Here is a 22716-nt window from a genome sequence, read left to right as displayed (position 1 = left end):
AGGAATTATTTTCAGGAAATTATTATACAATTCTATTCATTATTCATTGTATTAAACATGGACAAAATATCCTTCACAGTACTATTACTCAAGTCTCCAGTAATTACATTGGCTATGTGATTGGATATGAAGAATAGCATCAATCTCACCCACTAGTGTATATACTTAAATTGATCCTAGTAACATGATGGTAAGTGTTATTGATACGGGAATTTTGAGTCCCAATGACAATAATTAACAATCAATAAGCTTTGACTAATCCCCAAGGTTTGTAAGACACTGGGTTAAGAATAATTAGGCAAGGACTCAGCTTTCTGCAAAAGGTCTGTACAGTTTATTCAGAGAACATTCTAAAGTCAAAAATTAGGACTCAGTCCTTTTATAATATACACCTACATTCCTATCTTTAGACCACTCCCTTCTCAAACAACCAGTACTTTTCCACTAACCACAAAGAACCATAAAAGTTGTCACATTCTTCAAGGCTTTCACCTCCCCTCCCCCGTTGAGACCCTCTTGGGTTGAAACCCCATAATGATTTCCTATTACCTACCATACAACTTCACTCTGTTTACATCCCTACTAAAGACTATAACATCCAAGTATTACAATACTAACAAATCTCCCCACACCCTGGTTTTATCTTCCCATGATTCTCAAACATTTCCCCCTATCCTACAATTTCAGAGTGGAACAATTTAGTCATTATTCTAACACATACAAATTATTCTAACAGTTATTTAACACAGTAAAAAGGGTGAACACAAGTAGAGTTATGACAGAATGACTCCCCTGGTTTCTCACTGTCACCTATAAAAGGCATTTCCTTTCCTCTGCCTCAATTATGTAACACATTCCCTTAAAAAATAGCACACAACACAAAGTACTGTACACACAGTGTTTTTGTAAGGGAGCTGTATATCCTGTTGTCACAGTGGGCCTCAGAGCACAGTAGTACACAGCAGAGTCAGACAGCTGCACCCTCTGGATCGTCAAGGGGACAGATTTTGCTGTGAAATTCAGACGGGCATCAAATCTCTCTTTGAACTCCGTAGCAGTTTCCCCAGGTGAAAACTTATCCCTTCTCAGCATAAATATGGGGTTGCTATTTGTTTGTTGTTTGTACCAGAAGAGATCTGGTGACAGATCAGCTGTATCAAATAGACAAGTGAGTGTTGTTGGTTGTCCTTCTACGACCAGTGCATCTTCTGTTGGCTGTCTTACATTCTCTTCTGCTCTGCAACCTGAAAAAAAAGATAAATATATCTTCACAACATATAATAATAATAATGTATATATATAAAATGAATAAATGCACAGAAAGAGACAGATGAACAGAGGGATGTTATACCACAGCAGCATGCAGCCAGAATATGCAGGATCAGCCAATTTTTCATGACTAGTCAGTCAGTTTGAAGTGGAAAAGGTCAGGAGCAGAACAATGCTGATCTATCTATCACAGAGCTTTGACACCCTACTGTTGATGCTTCATGTTGTTCTGTATTACATGCAGTAGTAGACCATGGGGAGGTGTCTGTCTGTATTGCATCCTCTGATTCAGGGGTGTGTGTGCTTTGTTAGGATGCCCCCTTCAGGTTGACTTTCCTTCTACACCACCAAGTGGTATAAATTGTGAGGAGTAACAACAAACAATAATATTGTTGCACTTTGTCACATAAAAAAGAACATGCCTACGTTAAGTGAAATTAAAGACTACTGATTGAAGGGTAAAGAATACATATTTCTCACAGTGCATTGAATATGAAGACAGAGAAACACTAGATCACCTGGTGAATGCACAAAGTACAGGTGTGACCACACATCTCTGATCTCAACCTCTGCCATTATAATATCAAATTGTGGTTTGATGCTTCATGATGATCCACAAAGCAACAAAGCATTTTGTTATGCAGGTTTTTGTACAGGGTCTTACAGTGAGGGAAAAAAGTATTTGATCCCCTGCTGATTTTGTACGTTTGCCTACTGACAAAGAAAAGATCAGTCTATAATTTTAAAGGTATGTTTATTTGAACAGTGAGAGACAGAATAACAACAAAAATCCAGAAAAACGCATGTCAAAAATGTTATAAATTGATTTGCATTTTAATGAAGGAAATAAGTATTTGACCCCCTCTCAATCAGAAAGATTTCTGGCTCTCAGGTATCTTTTATATAGGTAACGAGCTGAGATTAGGAGCACACTCTTAACCTGTTGGGGATAGGGGGCAGTATTTGCACGGCCGGATAAAAAACATACCCAATTTAATCTGGTTACTACTCCTGCCCAGTAACTAGAATATGCATATAATTATTTGATTAATTGTTTGATTTGGATAGAAAACACCCTAAAGTTTCACCCTAAAGTGTTTGAATGGTGTCTGTGAGTATAACAGAACTCATTTGGCAGGCCAAAACCTGAGAAGATTCCAAACAGGAAGCGCTCTCTCTGAATATATCTTGGCCTTCTTGATCATCTCTAACCAAAACAGGGGATCTCTGGCATAACGTGACATTTTCTAACGCTCCCATAGGCTCTCAGAAGGCGCCAGAACGATGAATGGTGGCTTTGCAGGCCATGGCTGAAAAACATTAGCGCATTTGTTAAGTGGTCGATCTGAGGACAATGAGACTGGAGGCGCGTGCACAAGCCGACAGCATGTTTACTTTCTCTCTCTTTGAACGAAAACAACGACTCCCGGTCGGAATATTATCGCTTTTTTACGATAGAAAAGTTTGATTACCTTTCCTGTTCTTCGTCAGAATGCACTCCCAGGACTTCTACTTCAATAACAAATGTAGGTTTGGTCCAAAATAATCCATAGTTATGTTCCAACAGCGACGTTTTATTCGTGCGTTCAACACACTATCCCAATTGGAAATAACGGTCATGCGCACGGCGCATTTCGTGACAAAAGATTTCTAAATATTTCATTACCGTACTTCGAAGCATGTCAACCGCTGTTTAAAATCAATTTTTATGCCATTTTTCTCGTAAAAAAGCGATAATATTCCGACCGGGAATCTGCAATTAGGTAAACAGCCGAAAGAAAATACAGCACGGGGTCGAATTGGGCACGCGCCTAATTCCTTTGTCCTCTTATCGGCCACTTGGCAAAGGCGATTATGTGTTTCAGCCAGAGGCTGCCTCGTCATCGTTCAACTTTTTCCCGGGCTCTGAGAGCCTATGGGAGCCGTAGGAAGTGTCACGTTACAGCTAAGATCCCCACTCTTCAATAAACAGAGACAAGAAGAACGACTCCTTGTCAGACAGGCCACTTCCTGCATGAAACCTTCTCAGGTTTTTGCCTGCCATATGATTTCTGTTATACTCACAGACACCATTCAAACAGTTTTAGAAACTTTAGGGTTTTCTATCCAAAGCCAATAATTATATGCATATTCTAGTTACTGGGCAGGAGTAGTAACCAGATTAAATCGGGTGCGTTTTTTATCCGGCCGTGTAAATACTGCCCCCTACCCCCAACAGGTTAATGACTTGGAGAAGATCTGCAAAGAAGAGTGGGACAAAATCCCTCCTGAGATGTGTGCAAACCTGGTGGCCAACTACAAGAAACGTCTGACCTCTGTGATTGCCAACAAGCGTTTTGCCACCAAGTAATGAGTCATGTTTTGCAGAGGGGTCAAATATTTATATCCCTCATTAAAATGAAAATCAATTTATAACATTTTTGACATGCGTTTTTCTGGATTTTTTATTGTTGTTATTCTCTCTCGCTGTTCAAATAAACCTACCATTAAAATTATAAACTGATCATTTCTTTGTCAGTGGGCAAACATACAAAATCAGCAGGGATCAAATACTTTTTTCCCTCACTGTATATGTATCACTGGGTATAACAATCCCTGAGAGCACAGTAGTAGAGAAATGAATCTGTCAGGGTTAGGCTTGTTATGACCAGTTTAGTTGATGTCCAGGATTTTGTGGATTTATATCTCTTATCAGGGATATGTTCACAAGAGCTCCTTGATCTGGTGCCTTTATACAGTAGAAACTCGGGAGCCTGGTTAGAATAATGCCGGTACCAGTAAAGGTAAATATCATTGCTGCTTATTTCATATGTACAGCTCAGAGTCACTAATGATCCCTCAGTGGGGGTGTACTCCTCCTTGTCAGGAGTCACACTATCTCCAGATACCATTCCTGCAGAGGAAAACATATAATAAAAGTAATTGAAACACATGCTTATTCTTTAAGACTTTTTAGAAATCAACTAAGTTATTCACATTTAAATGACTTTACTTCAACAAAATGTGTTTTACTACCAATACCATAATGTAATAATCTGATTATAAGGATGCAAGGAGTTCAAATGTTTAGGTATTGTTTACCTGTAGTCATAATCAGAATGATCAATACACTGATTGATTTCTCCATCTTCAGATGGATGTTTGCATGCATTCACTATCCTCTGAAATGCTATTCTGTGTGTCACTGTGTGAGGTGTACAGCCCTGCTAACATCAAACTTACCACAGCAGTCAGAAAGCTGCACCCTCTGGATCGTCAAGGGGATTGATTTTGAGTCTGTTTTTAGATGGGCATCAAATCTCTCCTCAAATTCAGTGGCATTTATACTTCCAAAAGAAAAACGGCCCAGCATAAACTTTGGGAAGTCATTTGCTTCGTACTTGTACCAGAACAGGTTTAGATTTGTTGTATCTGAAGTCTCAAATTGACAGTCCAGTGTGACCTGTCCTCCATCAATAGAGATCACATCTCCTGGTGGCTGAGTGACTGAGTCTTCTCCTCTGCATTCTGGAAAAGGACACACATTTGTATTAGAGCAAAGAGGAGGTAAGCAACATGATAGAGAGAATTAAAATGCATAAAATGAATAGAAGTAAAAACCTGAAAAATATGTTTGAAAAAAGAAAGGGATTGTAGAAAAGGACATAAACAAATAAGAAAATAATCATATTAAACAAATAATTTCATAATACCATAACAAAATACAGCAATAATCAGTAAATTCCTCAGCCAGGGTCCCATGTCTGCTACTGTGAGATCAGTGGAGAAGAGTAAAACCACTCTGATGTAGATAGGCCATTATGAGACTATGAAATCCTTCTCTCCTCCTCTTTCTGTGTATCATCAAACACTTAGAAGCTTGTCACATTGTCTGAATGAGCCACACTCTATGTGTTTTTGTACAGTGACTGAATCACTTGTCGTCACAGTGGGCTTCAGAGCACAGTAGTACACAGCAGAGTCAGACAGCTGCAACCTCTGGATCATCAATGGGACAGAGCTAGATGTGAAATTCAGCCTGGAATCAAACCTCTTCTTGAACTCATCACTATTGCTCCCTTCTGAATAACGATCTCTTCTCAGGACATACTGAGAGTCCCTAGTTAACTGGATGTACCAGAAGAGATCAAGAGATGGACTACTAGTAGTGTAGGTACATCTTAGTGTTACCAGTTCTCCTTCAAGGGCAGTGACATGTCCACTCTGCTGTTCAACAGCCTCTTCACCTCCACAATCTGAAAAAGTTGGTAAAATAGTATTTTAAATAATAATGAATCAATAATTGTATAGTAACTTATTATCTCAAATTCAGACAAAGATTACAGGAAGAAGAAGCACTATACTGTACCAAAACAGCATGCAGCCAGGATAAGTAAAGTATTCCTAAGCCAATGTGATATTATGATTCTTGTATAGAGGAAGAATAGACTGTTATTGGCTTTATGTTCCATCCACTGTAGCTGAGAAGTGTCATAATTGCGGGGCTCGGCGGTAAGGGAGGAGCTTATTGTATATTCCATATTTTTATTGACGTTGGTGAGGGGGAGGGGTTATAAGTTGACACATATAATTATTTTAAGATGGTCATACCATGGATCATTTCGCTATTTTTGATTTGGAATTGTAGGACCCCTTTAGGTATATAAAAAATATATAACAAAATGATTTTATAAAATATAGAATTTGGTCTTTACTACCAATTCTCGTAGAAACGCACTTAATAACACATTGATAAATTACCAAAGATTATATAAAAAAATTATCTTAAGGAATAACATTTTCAAGTGTCTGCCATATATCTAGGAGATATAAGAACGCTCAGGAAATATTTACAGTACCAGTCAAAAGTTTGGACATACCTACTCATTCATCCAGATGCTTGACTGGTTTGAATGGTACTGTTTGTAAAACATTTTTTACACATTGTTCATCTTGTTTGTGAGAGTTCCCCCTTTAAACAGTTGGGTAACATTAGTTTGTAGCCCAAACAGAGGAAAGACCAGAGGAGAGACCACCATCATATTCGTGAGAGTCTCATCTTTCTAAAGAGTGGTCATATTAGTTTTCTAGGCCAAACCGTTCGGACGCTACAGATATTTTTTTGAGAAGACCGATTTTCAAACACCGCTGTTGCTCGGCCATCTTCCACCGCAGATGCAGAAGACCGCCGTAGGCTGACGTGGTGGAATGAGACGCAGCCAATGCAACAAAACAGATATCGCTAGCTTAAAGGAATAGAAGCAAACTATGAGACTCCACTGACACCTATTGACTCTCACTAGTAACTTACCCTTGAAAATACAAGCAATGTCAAGGTTTCATCTTGTTGAGCAGAATGTTGAACACTAGATGTAACTGTTGTATCATTATTATACATTGAAAAACCTTGTCTCTGGACTTCATAACTGTGGAGAACAGTCTATAGGAGGAGCACAGACAAAGAAGATCTGTCATATAACTGATCAGGAGGCATAGAGAACATCTCAGTGGTTGTGGCTGAAGACTGAGAAGCAGTGGACGAGCCTCCTGGCTCACTTGGACCTGATCAACCCATCTTTCAGGAGGTATAGTGGGTAGCACATGTAGGATAAGAAGGTACCTCACCTGAAGATCAGCCAGGAGCTGCAGAAATGGTTGTTTGTGGGTAAATATAAAGAAAACCCTTCATACTCTACTTTCACTTTGCTAACCGCGTTTAAATGTTGAGGAACTTCTGAGAATAAAGACACTAAATCCTCACATGAATCATTTATTACTTTACATGCACAAACTTTAATTTATTTTTATATCTAGTTACCCAGACCAAAAGAGCAGTTTGTCTGGTCCGTTACCAGTCAGTTGGCTTCAGGTATGCTCCTCTATAGAGTGCAGTACATGGATTTACCACCAGAGGACCAAACCACTGAGCAAGCCCATGTTGAGAGCAATGATGTCATATAATCCATGCATATTGTATGTATATGATGTGGTTAAGAGTCTGTAGAGACTGTAGGAGAATACGAATACACATCAAACTGGAGGGAATTTTCCTGTCAATGTGGGCCTCACAGCATAGTAGTACAGAGCCGAGTCTGTCACTACAGCAGAGATCTCCAGATCCAAATGGTTTATCTCTTCATTCAGTTATTCGAGTGGTCAGAGGATCTGCTATTTTTATCATCTCTGAACCTGAGATGTACAGGAGTAACTCTGGCCTTTGTGCTGTGTCTTGGTGAAAGACAGGGTAACAGGGGTTCCCTCTAAACAGTACTCTTCCTTGAGTGGAGTGAGGTCCTCACAACTGACACCTGCATAGAGAATGGTTTTAAAACACACATTTTCATGAACAATTAAATAATTGTTTCTGACATTTTATTCATTTCAAATGGACAATTATGGCAATGCATTGTATTGAATTGTACTGTATTGTATTGTATTGCCTATCAATAAATATGGTCAGGAACAACACTGAATCCAGCAACACCATCTTAGATGAACAGAGACAAACTGACAGAAAGATCTCAGCAGTCTCTGAAAATGTCCTCCTGTTTTTATGTTGCTAAACTGTTGTTCAGCTCCTCTTCTAATCAACATAGAGTAGGTATGTTACTTATGTGTGTCATACAAGAAGTCTGTTTCCTCCCATGGTTCTTGATAGGTTTCTGAGTTTCCTGTTACTGTGTTCATGACACAGTAGTACAGAGCAGAGTCTGTCACTTCAGCAGAGGAAATATATCAGTATAACTGAACAGACTACCAGGTGACCAATTCTCTTTCTATATCTATCATCCATAGAATTCATTTTGGTATTTAGTCACAGGGTTTATTGAATCCCAAAAACTGTAACATCAAAAATGTTGTTGTAACTGACGTTTAACAAATGTTCCATTACTGTTCGAAATATGAAATTAACATCTACAATATTAGTGTACTACGATAACATTTATGGATTAAAATATATGCTTCATTAACTGTAAGATTAAATTCACAGAAAATAGCAAGGCTTTCATTCATATAATAACTCACTTAAAAAAGCTGAAAAGACCACAAATGAGAAAAGCAACATCTTGTTAGACCTTTGAGAAACAGACAGACAAACAGCACTGAGACATGGGTCTTATCGTCATTCAGTTTTACAGACAGTCGAGGGTGGGTCAATTCATTATGTGTCTTAAACCCTCCTTCAGTGATGAGGAGCAGGAATTCTGGTTTTGATCTGGTGTATTGTTGGTACCACAGTAAAGTATCAGTACTACAGTAAGAGCCAGTGTAGTTGCAGGATAAAGTAACACCTTGTCGTGTCTTTGGCTATGCCGGATTAAGTGATATGACATGCTAACCTATAAAATTCTTTCTCTGTAATTAATATTACCTGATTAAGCTAATCATGTAAATGTAATTAACTAGAAAGTCGGGGCACCACGGAAGAACGTTTATAGAGCTGTTATCTTCCGAATAAACTCTTAAAATACTTAGTAATATTTTACATCGATAGCAGTCAATATTAACCCGTATCTTATTTTCAGTTTCATAATGAAAGTTGTAAATTCTTGGTTATCTTCACGAACCCTGGCTAACAAGTTGAATCAGCAATACAAAATTATTATTATAAAATTAATTAATTATTTATTTACTAAATACCTAAACTAATCACACAGAATTACAAATACACAGAATACAATGATGTCATACAGAATTCACCCCTGGTGAACGGAACCTGTATGAAAGCTGGTTACACAAAGGAAAGAGGGTTGGGCTTGAATGAAAGAGCGGGAAGATTTAGGAACAAAGAAACAGCAGCTATGCTATCGTAAATACATTATCTTATGCATTCTAAATTACCGCCCATTTGGAAAAGGAAAATGCAATTGTCACGTCCTGGCCAGTATAAGGGTTAATTGTTATTGTAGTTTGGTCAGGACGTGGCAGAGGGTAATTGTTTTATGTGGTTCAGGGTGGTGTGTTAGTTAGGAGGGCGTTTGATTTATTATTTCAGGGTTTTGAGTTGTGGTCTATGTTTATGTATTTCTATGTGTAGTCTAGTGAGTGTGTTTCTATGTTGGGTTAATTGGGGTGGACTTCCAATTGAAGGCAGCTGTTTGGTGTTGCCTTTGATTGGAAGTCCTATATTAGTTGGGTGTGTTTGTCTGTGCATTTGTGGGAGATTGTTTCTTGTTTTGCTGAGTGAGCCTTTCAAGACTGTTTCGTCGTTCGTTTTGTTTTGTTATTTTTGTATGTTCATTTTGAGTAAATAAATGTCAAGATGAGCGTACACATACCTGCTGCGTTTTGGTCCTCCATTTCCAACGACAAGCGTGACAGCAATAAATATTTACTCTGAGCTGCGCTTCGGTAGATTGGTCGTAGATGCTGGCCGGGTTGGCCAACAGATCTTCCTGTACTCGGAAGAATGTCTCTGGTGGTAAATTGGATACGTGGTGGTATCTTTGTCCGTCTGTTAGACTGGATCCGTCGTCCGTCCTTTCCTAGCCCACGTCTACAGCGGCCGCTGCTAACTCAACGGCTAGGAAGTATCACTTCTGTAGTGAATAAGCTCAAAGTTCATACCAGTTCATACCATAGCTCACGCCGAGGTTGGCTTAGTTGACATTTGTGTCCTTCTAACATAGAGGCTGCAGACCTCCCGTACTGGAACAACCTGGTTATCTTTTCGTCAAAGGCTTATATAGTGGAGAGGGGGGGAAGGATGTGTTTCATCGTTTATAACCCCTCCTATTCACAGGGGTGGGCCACTGATCAAGCAGGGCACTTTCCTTATGAAAACCCAAATCTTTCATTTGGAAGCTAAAATTACATTTAATCTCCTAACAAACAATTCCAATATCAAACATTTCAATTGCATAACAATTCCATGTTACTCTGATAACTAGAGGGTGTATACTTTCTCAGGTACAGTTTATGTCGTCCTGTCATCAGTCATAATGTCTCAGATAACAACGAACTGACATCCATACTCATTACGTTCCAAAGCATATTTCCAACTGGTTTTATTACCAAAATATGGTTCCTTTCCCCATTTGTTTGATGTTCCCAGACTCTCTAAATTTAACAGCCTTCCCTGTAGCTCAGTTGGTAGAGCATGGTGTTTGCAACACCAGGGTTGTGGGTTCGATTCCCACGGGGGGCCAGCACAGAAAAAAAAATGTATGAAATTGTATGAAATGTATGCATTCACTACTGTAAGTCGCTCTGGATAAGAGCGTCTGCTAAATGACTAAAATGTAAATGTTAACAGGACAGCAGTCCTTCAGTAGGGTCAGAGAGGGGAAGGGGGAAAGGTATTTATGGGGGGGGTCATAAACCTTACCCACAGGCCAACATCATGACAACCTTCACCCTCAAAAACACACTCTTCAGTTGTGGCTGATATTATTTCCTCCTCATTACTGCAACCTGAAATAAATAATGTTCAACCTGTTTTGAGTAAATCATATTGCAATTCAAATACCATATATGCTTTATCGACATATGTCTGCAATCAAAAACTGCAGCGCAAACCTATGCACTTACCAATGAACATTGAAAAAAGTAGAATTGCAAAAAACATTGTTATGGGGACTGAATGACAGCCTTTATGTGCTGTCAAGTAAGAGTGTATCACTATCCTCTCTTCAAACATATTGTAGACTACATACTGTACTGTCAAAGCACTCATTGTCTTTGTAGCTCCACCTCTCTACACTAAAGGTAGTCGGGTATTTGAGTTCAACTGTCTTTCTGGGTTGGATTGATGCTAAATGTCATCTTCATGATTTTGCTGTAGTTCTGAATGGAGACATTTCAGCTCATGACTGCCCTCTATTGGTATTGTCTCAAAATGTATGCTGTTCACCAAAATAAGAAGAATAAGACAATTACTGCCATTAATCCTCCAAACAGTGGTTCCCAATCTGTGGGGTGAGGGTCAGCCAGTCCAGTTTGAAACTTATTCTTGAAAGTTGTAATAGTAGAATGCACGAGGTGCAATGTCGAAAATGCGTAGTGCATCATCAGTTCCTCTTGTCTTGTTATTCAATGCATACCTTAGATAGCTATTTATAACTTGTCAGAAATGTATAGATCAACTAGCCCATGTCAGCCAAAGTTTTTTTATTATGTTTTTTAGCCCATAGATATTGTTAAGGTTTTGTCACTCAAATATCACATGAATAAACATGGCGTGATGTTCCACAATCCTGGAATGGGGTCACCGATTGAAAATGTTTGTGAACCTTTGCTAAAAGGAAGCAAATCAACACCACAAATGTTCTTTATTCTATATTTATTCAGACTGGTATCTTTGATCATGTTATATCAGAACAGGAAGATGCAGACAATATTAATTATTATTTCCTGAATAATATATATATTAAATGTGTTTTAATGTGGAGATGCAGGGAAAAATATATGTATTAATGTACTCTAAATAATAACTGATTGATCAGAACACAATGCACTGTTCATCCCCAAGGGTCTTGACAGGTTCTTGTACAGTGTGTCTGGGTTTCCTGTCACTGTGGGCTGCAAGGCGCAGTGGTACAGAGCAGAGTCCTCCAATTCAACAGAGGAGATCATCAAGTCAACACGGGTCTTCTCTTCATTCAGTCTACCAGTGTGTCGTGGAGTCGTAATGGATGTATTCAGAACATACTTGTTGGTTGGTAGGATCAAAAGAAGACATTCTGGTCTAGATCCGGGGTATTGACGGTACCATTGTAGATTATTAATGTTGCCCTTGTAGTTGCAGGAGAGAGTGATGTCTGTTCCTTGAAGGGCATTGACTTCAGGCTTCACTGGAGTTATTGTTTCCTGCTCCATACTATCAGCTGCAACAACATAAGTATTGTCATTATGTTAATGTTTATTCCAAATGATAAACAATACATGGGTTAGGTGCCCATAAAGTATGACAAGAGAAAGAATTGAAACTTTCTGGTAAAATACCACTTAGTTTTAATGCAATCATTCATTGAAAAAAGCAATGTCACTGTTTTCAAAATGTTATTTGGTTTAAGCTGAGAATTCAGCACTCACCTACAAATGCTGAGAGGAGAAACAGTAATATGAGTGACATCCTGACACAGACTAGATAAACCAACTGAGAGATAAGACAGTGAGAGAGCTGAGTAGTTCCTCTACAGAGACATCCTCATGGTTGCAGGTATACCCAGCCTATACCAGTGTTTGACTATGAGGCCCCTCCTCTGATAACTGGATATGTAACTCTTCTTCTGTTTAAGGATTTTCAGTTCCTATTGGCCTCCTCCTCAGTTTATTTTAGACTTTATTTCTATCTGAAAATGTCTAGTTTTTGCTGTAGACATTTTTTTTCGATAGATCCACAATACTATACCATGCTATACTGTATATACCATCTGCAAATTTGTGTCAGACCGTCAGCTTTTTGTATGAGGAAGTGTTTCCTGTCACTGTGGGCTCTATGGCAGAGTAGTACAGAACAGTCTGTCACTTCAGTAGAGATCTCCAGATCCACGCGGTCTGTATGAACCTGAGCTGGATGGCAAAGAGGGACAAGTTTCTGGACATATCCTGATTTCGTGCTGAGAATCAGGAACGCTGGTTTAGACCTGGGATACTAACGATACCACTGTAGATTGTCTACAGAGCCAGTGTAGCTACAGGACAGTGTGATGGTATCACCCTCCACACCACCTACCATGGGCCTAGTGGGTTTGTCATCTTCAAAACTGCTACTTGTCAAGAAAGGAAAAACATGCTTCTGTTGTTGACTTTTTGGTCTGTTGATGATGCCTTTCCCCTTCTCATTACCATAATACAATTAATTATTTGTATTGTATTGTATTTTTGACAACTTTGAAAAACATTCTGTGTTTTAAAATAATACTGTCAAATTGAATACAGTACTCACCAACAAGGACTAGGAGGATGAGCAATTATTAAAGCAGCAACATAGCTGATAGACACAGTATCAAACATACTCTGACACAACATAGGCAGAGTTTAATATCTCTCTCTGCAATAATTTGGAGGTAGCTCCACCTACCTCCAAAGACAGGGAAGAAAATGTGGTAACGTGTGTGCCATGCAATCCTTGTTTGATGTTAGGATTGATGCATTCATTTACTTTTAACAATGCTACTCCATTCATGTTACACTGCATTATGAATAAAAAAGTTTGAAATGAATACAGTGCAATTGTGCTGTTATTTGTATTTTATTTCATTTATCTTTGTAATTTCATGACTTAAAAAAAGCATATTGAAAAAACAAGTGTTCTAATGAATGTCAAACATAAAATACATCAATAACAAGAAGTCTCAAATTAAATAAAATTATAAAAAGAAGTGTACAACGTAACATAAAACACAAGTTAAAAAAACATTAAACAATACAAATCAATTGTTGTTTTTTGTTTTTTATTTAATATAAAGTTCTTATTTTGTTTCATACATTTCTTATACTTTCTGTTACTTATTATTTTTTGAAAGGAGGTTTGGGAATATATTTGAATTAATGTCTTATGTTATCTTCTATACTTCTTTTAATAAAGCTGCTTTTGAGTGTTCAGAGATGAAATACTGTAGTTCTTCTTACTGGCATGGAAGTGATGATTAGTGTTTAGTGTTTAGGACATATTCATTAATCTGCTTGTTGATAACTTTCTCCCAGTAATCAGATGTTCTAGGTCTTTGTAGTGTCTCTGAGTTTCCTGTCACTGTGGGCTGCAGGGTACAGTAGTACAGAGCGGAGTCTGTCACTTCAGTAGAAGATATATCCAGATCCACATGGTTGTTCTCTTTTTCATGTGTGAGGGTCCATTTTGTACTATCAGTGTTGGTTATGATTCCAGAGTAGTCCACTATGAGGAACTGTGGAGAGGATCCAGGGTGCTGGAGGTACCATAACAGACTGTTGGTTAATGAGCTGTTGTATCTACAGGAGAGTTTAACACTACTACCCTCCATAACATCCACCACATCTCTGTCTGGAGTAATTATGTCTTCAACACTTGTACCTGTAAAAAAGAAAAACATGGATTACTCAGTCAATGTAGACAGTGTACAGTATATCCACACTTGGTGTTTCAAAGTGTATTACCACACTTGGTGTTTCAAAGTGTATTACCTCTTGATATTGATAATATCATATTATAATGAATCCTGAACAGTGTACATTCTGTTAGTACACATTCAGTTACTGGAGAGTGAATTCTTATCTATAAGTGCACATAAACAAGACTGAATAGAGCAGCATCGTAGTCACTGGGTGTTAGACAGAGACTTCTCTAATGATCTTCTCTTGGAACATTCACTCTCTGGGTGAATCAGTTCCTCTCATTACATGTTATGTGTAACACTATTCTCCTCCTCTTGACATAATATAACGGGTGCATGTTGACTCCACTTGATGGCAGTATTGTCAAATAAAACCTGGAACTACAGAGCGTAAATACTCTCTCAGACGATGTTAGGTTTTTGTACAGTGTCTCTGGGTTTCCTGTCACTGTGGGCGTCAGAGCACAGTAGTACAGAGCAGAGTCTGTCAATTCAGCAGAGGAGATCTCCAGATCCACACGGGTCTTCTCTTTGTTCAGTTTACCAGAGAAGCGAGAGTCAAGAGAATCAGCTCTCTGTTCAATCCCACTGTAGTGCGGGATTAGCAGAAGGTATTGGGGAGGTGATCCTGGAGACTGTTTATACCATAGCAGACTGTCTGCTGAGGAGTAGTTGCAGGAAAGAAGAACAATTTTACCCACTTCTGCATACACTTCATGTTGGTTTGGATCGATATTCTGCTCATAGGTGTCACCTGCACATTTCAAGAAATTAAGATTGAGTCATTTTTTTTATTGAAATAAACATGTATTGCTGTAATTTTCTAAGCAGAACACATGACACTACTTTGAAAGCCATAACTTACCTATTACTGAGAACATAATAAATGACCAGATGAACAACATGGCTGGGGTTGGAAGTCAAACTGACTAATAGTACAACTGAAGCTGAATTCTACAAACCAACTTCATCTGCAAGGTTTTCAGTTGATCATTTCTGCTTAGTTTACCTACAAGCTCCACCCCAAAGTACAGTTGCTATTAAGATTCTCAATCTCTCCTCTCCTCTCCTCACCTCTCCTGGCCTCTCCTTCCCTCTCCTCCCCTCTCCTCTCCTCTCATTTGTCCTCTCTTCTGTGATACTGCATCTCTCATTCCCTCCACTGGGTGGTGTTGGAGGTAGATTCTCAACATTTAATTGTATGAATAACATTTGAAAGGTTTTAGTACTGTGTTTCCGTCAGGGCACAGTAGTACAGAGCAGAGTCTGTCATTTCAGCAGAGGAGATCTCCAGATCCACACGGTTCTCTCTTCATTCAGATTAACAGACAGTCGAAAGTCTTGTGGATCACCTCTCACCTTATATGGAATATTGTTAGTTGTTACTCTATAAAGGAATTGGAGACTAGTTCCAGAGTACTGTCTGGAAAAAAGCAGCGGAGATGCGCAATAGGTTTCTAATTAGCGTCTATTCTCCACAATGTGTGGATGAAGCTCTTAATTTGGCATTGGAGAAAACACGAGATGAACTGCTACAAAAAAGACCCTCTAGAGCTAAAGAACTCTGTAATGTTCACAACTACATCAAGAAACACTGGCATGTTTTATCATCTGACCCAGGTTTGCCTGCTGAATTTAAGAATCCACCGCTTATTGTATATAGGAGAGGTCACCATTAACGCAATAAATTGGTCCATGCCAACTGCCAGCCACCATAGAAAATCAGCCAGGCTCTTTTATTCCCTCTTCCAAATGGTAGCTATAAATGCAGAGGTTACGCACAGTGCAACAATATGATATACCTTTAGATTTTGTGGTATAGAGAAAGTTAAGATATCAGACAGGGGAGGTGATAAAAATATGTTTTGGGATTTTCACCCTCCAGACATTATTTCCTAAAGGTCTTAATGAGGAAATGCCTATGTATGTTATGTTGTAAATTTGAACATGAATGATGCCCCTATTTCAAATTACTCAGACGTTTTTTTTAGACTGTACCCAACGATTTATGAAAACTTGCTTAGTAGGTCGATGTCTTCATTGTGGTTTTACAGACGTGTAAGGCTAGGGGGCAGTATTTGCACGGCCGGATAAAAAACGTACCCGATTTAATCTGGTTACTACTCCTGCCCAGAATATGCATATCATTACTAGATTTGGATAGAAAACACTCTAAAGTTTCTAAAACTGTTTGAATGGTGTCTGTGAGTATAACAGAACTCATATGGCAGGCCAAAACCTGAGAAGATTCCATACAGGAAGTCCCCTGTCTGACAATTTGTTCTCCTTCTGTGGCATCTCTATCGAAAATACAGCATCTCTGCTGTAACGTGACATTTTCTAACGCTTCCATTGGCTCTCAGAAGGCGCCAGAAAGTGGAATGACGTCTCTGCAGTCTCTGTGCGAAAAACAGCAGGAGTTTTTGTTAGTGGTCAGGCAGGGAACAGTGACACTGGAGATGCGCGTCCACGAGACGACTCCATTTTTTTCTTTCAGCCTTTGAACTTATTTGGGCTAGGGGGCCTTTAACTTATTTTGGCCAGGGGGCAGTATTTTCACGGCCGGATAAAAAAACGTACCTGATTTAACGTACCGGAACACCGTTCCAATATCCAATGACAGGGCGTGGCGCGAATTACAAATTCTTCAAAAATCCAAAAACTTCAATTTTTCAAACATATGACTATTTTACACCATTTTAAAGACAAGACTCTCCTTTATCTAACCACATTGTCCGATTTCAAAAAGGCTTTACAACGAAAGCAAAACATTAGATTATGTCAGGAGAGTACCCAGCCAGAAATAATCACACACCCATTTTTCAAGCTAGCATATAATGTCACAAAAACCAAAACCACAGCTAAATGCAGCACTAACCTTTGATGATCTTCATCAGATGACACTCCTAGGACTTTATGTTATACAATACATGCATGTTTTGTTCAATCAAGTTCATATTTATATCAAAAACTAGCTTTTTACATTAGCATGTGACGTTCAGAACTAGCATACCCACCGAAAACTTCCGGTGAATTTACTAAATTACTCACGATAAACGTTCACAAAAAACACAACAATTATTTTAAGAATTATAGATACAGAACTCCTTTATGCACTCGCTATGTCCGATTTTAAAATAGCTTTTCGGTGAAAGCACATTTTGTAATATTCTGAGTAGATAGCCCGGCCATCACAAGCTAGCTATTTTGACAACCACCACCGCACCCGTTTCCTTGTTCTCAGATCCACCACTATCCAAATGCGCTACTGTTTTTCGCCCAGGGACTGCAGAGTCATCATTCAACGTTCTGGCGCCTTCTGAGAGCCTATGGGAGCCTTAGAAAATGTCACGTTACGGCAGAGATCTTCTGTTTTCGATAAAGATGCCCTAGAAGGCCAAGAAATGGTCAGAGAGGGCACTTCCTGTATGCAATCTTCTCAGGTTTTGGCCTGCCATATGAGTTCTGTTATACTCACAGACACCATTCAATTCAAACAGTTTTAGAAACTTTAGGGTGTTTTCTATCCAAATCAAACAATTATATGCATATTCTAGTTTCTGGGCAGGAGTAATAACCAGATTAAATCGGGTACGTTTTTTATCCGGCCGTGGAAATACTGCCCCCTATCCATAACAAGTTAACCCCTGTGCGGCCTCCGTCCCATATGCGGAAAATCCTATTGTTATGCTAATAGGGAAAATTCTATCGCCATTAGCATAACAACATTTAATAATTATTTTTTTTCAATTTTTTTTCAAATTATATCGTTTTATAGATACACCTCTCCTGAATCGAACCACGTCGTCCGATTTCAAAAAGGCTTTATAGCAAAAGCAAAACATTAGATTATGTTAGAGGAGTATATCGTAAAAGTAGCCACATAGCCATTTTCCGACCAACCACATGCATCACAAATAACCATAAAACAGCTAAATGCAGCACTAACCTTTTACAAACTTCATCAGATGACACACCTAGGACATCATGTTACACAATGCATGCATTCTTTTGTTCGATAAAGTTCATATTTATATATAAAAACAGCATTTTACATCGGCACGTAACGTTGACTAACTATTTTCCCTCAAATGCATCCGGTGAAACAGTGCTACAATTTACTAAATTACTATTCGAAAACATTTTTAAAATGTAATACTGTCATTCTAAGATTTATAGATGAATATCGCTTGAAAGCACCTGTAATGGCAGATTTAAAAATAACTTTACTGGGTAATCACACTTTGCGATAAAAGGGGATGCGATACTCAGAAAATTACCTAGTAAATATAGGTCTGCGCCATCTTGGAACAATCGCATATCACATCTAGTCTTGTATACTATTGTCAATAATCCCTTACCTTTGGTTGTCTTCATCAGAAATCACTTCCAGGAATCCCAGGTCCACAACAAATGTATTTTCGTTCGAAAAAATTACTCCTTTATGTTCCAAGTGCTTGTTCTTGTTAGCGCGTCTGAAGGCTGATCCAAATGCTCCGTCGGCCGCGGGACAGCTATTTCGAGAAAATGCATTTTTTTTCCATTTAGGTTCGTTCAAACATGTCAAACGTTGTATAACATAAATCTTCAGGGCTTTTTTCAACAAGAGAGCCAATAAGATTCGAGGGAGACGATTGCATTGTGTTTCAAAACGTTTCGAAAGGGGAGGGAAGCTAGGGCTGCCGGCGTCATAATGGTGATGGCCCTCCTCATGTGACCAATTTCAACAGCGTCTCATTCATTCAATTTTTACAGTAGGAGACTCAAACCACTTTGTAAAGACTGGGGACATCTAGTGGAAGCAATAGGAAGTGCTCAATGAACCATTGCTCACTGTGTGAATTACAGGCAAAGATATGAAGTTGAGTCCACAATTCAGAATTCCACATCCTGTTACGATCGGTCTCGGGTTTTGACTGCCATATGAGTTCTGTTATACTCACAGACACCATTCAAACAGTTTTAGAAACTTTAGGGTGTTTTCTATCCACAAGTATTAATTATATGCATATCCTAGCTTCTGAGTTTGAGTAGGAGGCCGTTTAAAATGGGCACACATTTTTTTCAAAAATCGCTGTAGCGCCCCCTATCCTAGGGGAAAGCCAAGAGGTTAAAGACATGGTAGATCAGACGCATAGTATATTAAGGAAGGAAAGAGACTGGGTTTTATGTCTCTGTAGAAGGACAGATAGCTGTGGAATGTGTTGGAATGTGTTGGGGGACGGGAGCAGAGCACCGTGTTGATACAGGAAAGACAGATGGACATCTGTGGATTAGATGAAGGAGGGGTTGAGGTCAGGAGGTGAGGACAAGTCACCTGAAGGGAGTAATAAGATTTTGGAGAGAAGGAGGAGTGTCTTAAGTGGGATATAAATATCTGGATGGGACAAATGTGGTGTTGTCTGATTACAGCTGTACAGAACCTTTGGGAATAATTAAACTTGGTTAAAGCTTCTCTAGTGTCCGTGGGTTATTTACTCTGAAAAATTTGAACCTAACAAAGGTTTCCGGGTTTCCTGTCACTGTGGACTGCAAGGCGCAATAGTACAGAGCCGAGTCTTTTACAACAGCAGAGGAGATCTCCAGATCCAGGCGGGTTCTCTCCTTATTCAGTTTAATAGACAGACGTGGGTATGGAGGAGTGGCGTTCACTACAGAGGGGTTTGAGGAGACTGTAGTGAGGAGAAGGAATTTGGGAGCTGATCTGGGATACTGACGATACCATTGGAGGTTGTTTGGTGAACAAGAGTAGTTGCAAGACTCCATCACCATGCATGATCTTTGCGGTTGCATGGTGGTAACTTCCACCTTAAAACTAGATTGTGTACTGAATTCTGTTCATTTTTAAGGTATTTTTATGAATCCATCTCCACCATCATTATTTACTAACATTGTCAATGAATTTTGACGTTTCGAACTGCATCTCACTATCAGTGTTATTCTTTCATTTTGAACCTTGTTTAAGTTAAACAGTGGCTATAATGAACGTTAAGAAAATAAAAATTGCAGTAATATCATCCTCTAAAGTATCACCTACAAGGCCTGTGTCACGTCCTGACCAGTAGAGGGTGTAGTTGGGTCAGGACGTGGCAGCAGAGTCTGTGTGTTTTTTATTGTTTCATTAATTTTGGCCGTGTGACTTCCAATCAGGCACAGCTGTAGAGGGTTGTGGCTGATTGGGAGTCACACATAAGTTGCCTACTTTGCCTTGTGGGTTTGTGGGTAATTGTTCTTGTCATTGTGCTTGTACCTGACAGGACTGTGTTGGCTGTCAGTTTTTGTTGTTTTGTAAATTGAATAGTGTTCGTTTAATTAAATATGACGAACCCAAACTCCGCCGCGTTTTGGTCCACTTCTTCCTCAGACGGCCGTGACAGCCTGAAATCAGTAGAATATAACAGAGTAGCATCATGGTCTATGATACAGATCAGACAAGAATGTGTTATTTAGAAAACAGCAAAGCCAAAACACTGCAATTACTTTGAAATGATAAGTAGGCATATACAATGTTGCTCCTCCTCTTTAAATAGGTTCTTAAACACAGCCACCAGGTTTCCTGTCAAAAATAAAAACCTTGAGATGTACCATCTCCTGTAGGCCATGTCATGTACGTATAGAATGTGTCAGGTTAGGTTTTTGTACAGCGTTTGTAGGTTTCCTTTCATTGTGGGTGTCAGTGTACAGTAGTACATAGCAGAGTCTTTCTCTTTAGCAGAGGAGATCTCCAGATCCACACGGTTCTTTTCATCATTCAGTTTGACTGACAGTGGAGGATCCAGACCTGGAGCCCGTGATGGAGACCCAACAACAGGCAGGATAAGCAGGATATACTAAGGAGGTGATCCAGGGTCCTGGAGATAACATTGAAGAGAAACTGCAGATGAGTAGGTGCATGAAAGTGTAATATTACTACATGCTGGAGCATACACCTCCTCTTTGATTGGCTCAATGGTCTGACCATTACTGTCACCTGCAAGAGATGCACAATATGTTATTCTTCTATTATTACTCCGTTATAGATCTATTTTCAACACATCAAGACTTAGTTTAGATTAAACATAACACCAATAAAAATATAGAGATTATAGATTACTTACTTGCAACTACTAAAAGCAAAATAAATGTGGGGATTGACTTTGTGGCTGAAACTGGAAGATAAAATGACAACACACAGCACAACAAGATTTGCGTATACTAAAGTAACATCCTCCTCCTTCTAGTTCTGAATGGACCGTCTCTTCTCAAACTTTTGAAGCCCCACCCCAAAATATCGAGAGTTGTCAGATGAGAAGAATTAACAGCAGACTTCTTGTTGCTGCTTGATTCCACTGTCACATCCTCAAATGCAGGGCTGCCCTGAAATTTGATTACCTAAGTCTCCCTACATTGGATATTGGATAAAACTGTTATTTATCTCCATGTATTTTCTTGATTTTAGTTCAACAGAGTTGGCAGAAGGACCTTACCTCTCTACTGTGATGTCATAGGGGAAAACATTGCTTGAAGGGCATATCTGTAAGATAATTAGTCTATTCAACATGAGGCAATTCATTAATATTCAGTTGTTTTTGTTTTCATCTTTACAGCTATAATCTGCAGTATAAATGTGCAACATATTCAGTATGAGTTTCTGTCACTTTTTTATTTGTTTCAACATTTAATTTTTGTTTATTGAAAATAATTCACTGTTCATTTCCAGCCTACATGTATGTCTTTTGTCTACTGATGGTAACCTAATAATGAACATGTTTCTCTTAGGGGATGTCAGTGTTTTTTTTGTACGGTGTCTCTGGGTTCCGTTTCATTGTGGGCTCCAGGGCACAGGAGTACAGAGCAGAATCTGCCACTACAGCAGAGGAGATCTCCAGATCCACACAGGTTCTCTCACCGTTCAGTTTAACAGACAGTCAAGGGTCTTCAGGTTTAGATTTGACTTGTGATAGAAAAATTATATATTTACCTGATTTGTTGGATATTGAACATTTATTTACTTAACAAACAGGAAGATATTACTGTCCTGTTAATGCTGAGTCTTTATGGTTTCCACTCTAGCAACCTGCAGCTAGTCTGGGTGTCGAGGACATGGGTTTTACTAGAGATCTCTGCGATAAAATAAACAAACAGCTACCTTCCAGTCAATCATTAGTGGTGCATGTGAGACATGTCTCCGGTCTAACTGGGCCTGCGTTCTATAGATGAGATTGTGTGTGTGAAATGAGATAGAGAGAGCCTGAAGGAATTTAACAAATATTTCAGTGTTTGTGTCACGTCCTGACCAGTATAGGGGTTATTTGTTATTGTAGTTTGGTCAGGACGTGGCAGGGGGTGTTTGTTTTATGTGGTTTAGGGTGTGTTTTGTGTATGTGTTTAGGTAGAGGGGTATTTGATTTATTTGTCCGGGGTTTCTTAGTCATTGTTCTATGTAAGTATA

The 22716-nt window shown here is 39.0% G+C and overlaps 1 long non-coding RNA gene and 2 gene segments (V, D, J or C); all 3 read right to left on the bottom strand.

Moving 5' to 3' along the window:
* Positions 1–311: 311 nt before the first annotated feature.
* Positions 312–1516, bottom strand: LOC115156967 (uncharacterized). The gene is made up of 2 exons (XR_003868356.1): positions 1352–1516; positions 312–1244 (listed from the first exon to the last, which is right to left on the bottom strand). It is a non-coding gene; the product is annotated as an uncharacterized LOC115156967 (long non-coding RNA).
* Positions 1517–11513: 9997 nt separating this feature from the next.
* Positions 11514–12472, bottom strand: LOC115156948 (T cell receptor alpha variable 17-like). The segment is given in 2 exon segments: positions 11514–12074; positions 12283–12472. Coding segments are annotated over 2 exon segments (444 nt in total).
* A 2034-nt stretch (positions 12473–14506) lies between these two features.
* LOC115156934 (T cell receptor alpha variable 38-2/delta variable 8-like) lies at positions 14507–15244 on the bottom strand. The segment is given in 2 exon segments: positions 14507–15039; positions 15151–15244. Coding segments are annotated over 2 exon segments (525 nt in total).
* Positions 15245–22716: the final 7472 nt, after the last annotated feature.

The sequence above is a fragment of the Salmo trutta genome, chromosome 21, assembly GCF_901001165.1.
Source record: "Salmo trutta chromosome 21, fSalTru1.1, whole genome shotgun sequence".
Classification (NCBI taxonomy): Eukaryota; Metazoa; Chordata; class Actinopteri; order Salmoniformes; family Salmonidae; genus Salmo; species Salmo trutta.
The sequence above is the reverse complement of the archived record's forward strand: the minus strand, read 5'-3'. Positions and strand labels throughout refer to the sequence as shown.